This window comes from Charadrius vociferus, unplaced genomic scaffold, assembly GCF_000708025.1.
Source record: "Charadrius vociferus isolate BGI_N301 unplaced genomic scaffold, ASM70802v2 scaffold35, whole genome shotgun sequence".
In the NCBI taxonomy this organism is placed as follows: domain Eukaryota; kingdom Metazoa; phylum Chordata; class Aves; order Charadriiformes; family Charadriidae; genus Charadrius; species Charadrius vociferus.
Genome location: NW_009648640.1, coordinates 779,767 through 783,383, shown reverse-complemented (window position 1 = coordinate 783,383; position 3,617 = coordinate 779,767). Strand labels below are relative to the sequence as shown.

Genomic DNA, 3,617 nt, shown 5'->3' with positions numbered 1-3,617 from the left:
CCCTAACAGTAGAAATCCTGAAGTACGTGAGTGCTAGTCCACATGTGTATATCAGGTCTGACATTAATTTGCCATATAGCACCACTAATTTAGGTTTTTTATTCTTGTTGATGGTGTTACTTGAATCAGGAAGGGATGACATTTTCTTTCTTATATATACACAGTTCCCTACCAAAACACTGCCCCCCCTTTCCCTGAAAATACGGCTTAAACCCTGTTCTCCTGTTTGTTTTCTTAGTACGTGCCACCTTTCCCTTAGCTACTGGAATTCTCTTCCACTGCTGCAATCTTCATTTATACTAAAGCTAGGTATGGAGATTTCACAAATCTCTTCAACCTTTTTCCTCCACTCATTTCTTCATGTACTATTAAAATCAGATATATCAGCTTCCCCCCAGAAATATTCTTCTAGTTCTTTAGGTAGACTCCACCCTTGAGGGGGGTAGGGAAAAAGTCTCCCCAGAGCAGAATTTAAAGCCTCAAAGTTTTACATCTAGCTAATCCTTAAATGATGGATTAATATTTACTACATTATCACGAAAAAAATCTACAGAAAGAATCAACTTAACCTATATCTTTTTCAGCAACTCTCCTTACCTTGGTGTCATCATACTTTATTCATACAAACAGAAATCTTGCAGTATTACTTGCTCTTGTTATATAGAGAACTACCAGCAAATTCTTTGTTGTTCCTGACAGCTTATGGCCCATGTTTCACATCCTTAACTTTGACAAGTAGTATTCCTTTCTATTTTCTGCATTTGCTTTAACAAGACATCTCTTGATGCTGATCAATAATCCCACCACACAAACTTGCCCCCTTTTGCTACAGGTGCAACTCTCCAGCCCTTCAAATTCCTTACAAAAAAAAAAAAAAAAAAATCACACAGAATGACCAGAGCACATTATGCCTGTTCCCTCCACACAGCAGAAAAATGTTCTTGTGCAAATCTTGTCACGAGAGCGAACACAATGTAACAGCTGCAACAAGTATACTGAAAAGTAAGTTATAAAGTAAATGTTCTGTGCTTATGTCAGTACTACACTGGTGTTACTTAATAAGCTAACCATCAGTCTTCTAAATCCATAACAGAGAAAACTGCTTTTGTCTTCAAGAAATTTGATTTCTACACATGAATTCTAGAGGTACGTTATTGAAAACTGAATACCCAATCCTGCAACTGATGTTAAAAGAGACCGACCGTTCCACATCCATATAAAGTTAATTATGGAACTTAGAATCAGCCTATTATATTATCTAAGTATCCTGTTCTACAACAGCTAATTCTGCATATACACAATAGAGTAGGAAAATGCTTAGATGCTTGTTGATGCTTGGTAGTAGATCTCTTTTGGCATATCTCCAATTGTTCAGCTTTTTAAAGAATTGGACATACTTCTATGATTAGAAAGAAGCGACAATGTTAAATCTTAAGCAATTACAACTCCTAGTATATGAAGCAAGTGATATAAAGACTGCTAATGTAAGCTTAAAGCAATTTTTCCTTTTGGTGGCATTTACTCCAACTGTAGTGCTTCTATATCCAAATCGCTAACAAAGGGTCTACAAAGAGCAGAAGGTGGTGTGTATATTTTATATTCCTGTGAAGATACTACCAGAAATTTATTTTTTAATGTAACACCATTTATAAGCGAATGGCTGTCTTGTTTATCTGAAGCTATCAGGTCATAAAACCGAACTGCAAGAGATGGCTGTGCCACCTACAAGGGTTAGAGATGACATTTAAATGAAAAGGCAATCACACTTAATCAATGGCTGACAATTTTCTGAAAAATCAACAGAGAGGGTGCATCACTGGATGCTTCCAGTGTCAAAATTCTTACCACGACAGGTATCAACAGAAAGTGCTGTTTTCAGACTTTTTCATGCCTGCTCAGTATACTCACTAACTTACTACTGGGTTTTTTTGAGATGCTTTGGCAAGATCTAAAAAGAAAAACTCTGATGACAAAACAGCCACCTCCCCCCTAAGTATCCAGCTGCTTTTCTTTTGCACTTACAAAGAGCATTTTTCTCTTCTTAAACAGGGTTATACCAATTAAAGTCTTTAAGACTCAATCACCCCTAAGCAATTCTTAGATACGAGCAGAATCCTTCCTACGGATAACGCATGTTTAAGTCCAGCACTTTACCAAGCTTCTATTGAAACCGAAATAAAAGCAGAAGGAAGAGAACTGTTTGTGGAAAATTTCTGTATATTCTAAGAAAAATGAAATAATTAGCTTTTATCTTTGGTTTAGGTAAATGTCACTGCTGAAGATGTTATCAGTCCAATTACAAGTAAAAACACTGGAATTCGCTATTTTAAGTTCCAGAAGAATTCAAATCCTTGCCTACCTGATATGCCATTCTTGCTGGTGTTCAATAAAGCTACAGATGCTGCAGAAACTCTTTTATTATTCACAGTCTGCCCTGGTTTCCTTGAGGTACATTCTTCGCTATCACTGTCCTGTAGATTTAGTAGCCTTGGCTGAAAACACTGCAGTCGACATGATCTGATATTGCTTAGTATTTCAGGAAGGGACAGTCTGTTTTCACAATGTTTACTGGAAGCATTGGTCCGTGAAAAATTAGAAGAAAAGTCTAAAGTCTGGGAAGAGCTTGAAAAACTGTTCAGCATTTCCGGGTCAATCTGTCTCAAGACAGGATCATGTTCTGTGGATATTCGATCCATTATAACCCTGATTAAAGAGAATGAAAAAAGACATTAGTTTAACTATCTCTTTTTTTCCACTTTTATCCGTCAAAGTGGAGCGAAGAGTAAACATAATGCAACTGTACCTTCCACCCCTGCCAATTCGTCTTCTTGCAAATCCTATACATCTTCTTGGAATTGTAAGGGTTGTAAGGCAATGCCTGAACCTCAGTTTGTCCAATTCTGCTAATTCTGAGTTTTCATATGGAGAATTAGTTTGGTCCAAACGAGGCTGTAAAGAAAAAAGAAATGGCAATTTTGCACTCATTTAGAGGGTATGCTTTGGTTAGGTTACTACTACATGATTATCATGCGCAGGCTACAGCACAGAAAACACTGAAAATGCCCACAGAACTTTCACTTGATTAATATGCTCAGATCATAAAAGGACCTGGAAGATTTTTTTAAAAAATACATGAATTCATGAAGTAGAAAATCCTCTTTCCTTGATTAGTCATAAAATTAGACGCCACAAACAAAATATAGAACGAGTCAGAATTAATTCATTCTACCAAGAAGGACATAAAACGGTCCTACTCAGACACAGGCCCATCTGGCCCAGTACCTCCTGTCTGGTAACAGCTCTTTTGGTGATTCATCACAAGGTATAAAACACTGGCTGCAATTTTTTTTTTTTGTTATAGCCTCTGTACTTCAGGCTCTTTGAAGCTGAAGGTCCTCCTGCAGGCAAGGCTGCATCTTGACTATGGTTTGTATCAGTTGAGGGCCTATCCTTCTCATGAATTTGTCTATTCTCACTAGTAAGGGTCAGTAGCATAAAAGCTTTTGTCTGTAAAAATGAGCTTATGAAAAATAATTGATAGAAATACCTCAAAACTATATGCACAACTCCAGTGCCGAGTATCACACTACAGTACTTATTGTGACAAAGGAAATACC

At 37.1% G+C, this 3,617-nt stretch overlaps 1 protein-coding gene across 1 annotated transcript in view; it reads right to left on the bottom strand.

The window, feature by feature from the left end:
* EPC2 (enhancer of polycomb homolog 2 (Drosophila)) overlaps window positions 1-3,617 on the bottom strand; it is a 49,971-nt gene that overhangs the window by 10,460 nt on the left and 35,894 nt on the right. The window contains exons 9-10 of the mRNA XM_009886355.1: window positions 2,804-2,949; window positions 2,360-2,703 (exon numbers count right to left, since the gene is read on the bottom strand). Coding sequence (XP_009884657.1) covers window positions 2,360-2,703; window positions 2,804-2,949 — 490 coding nt within the window. The remainder of the gene's footprint in view (window positions 1-2,359; window positions 2,704-2,803; window positions 2,950-3,617) is intronic.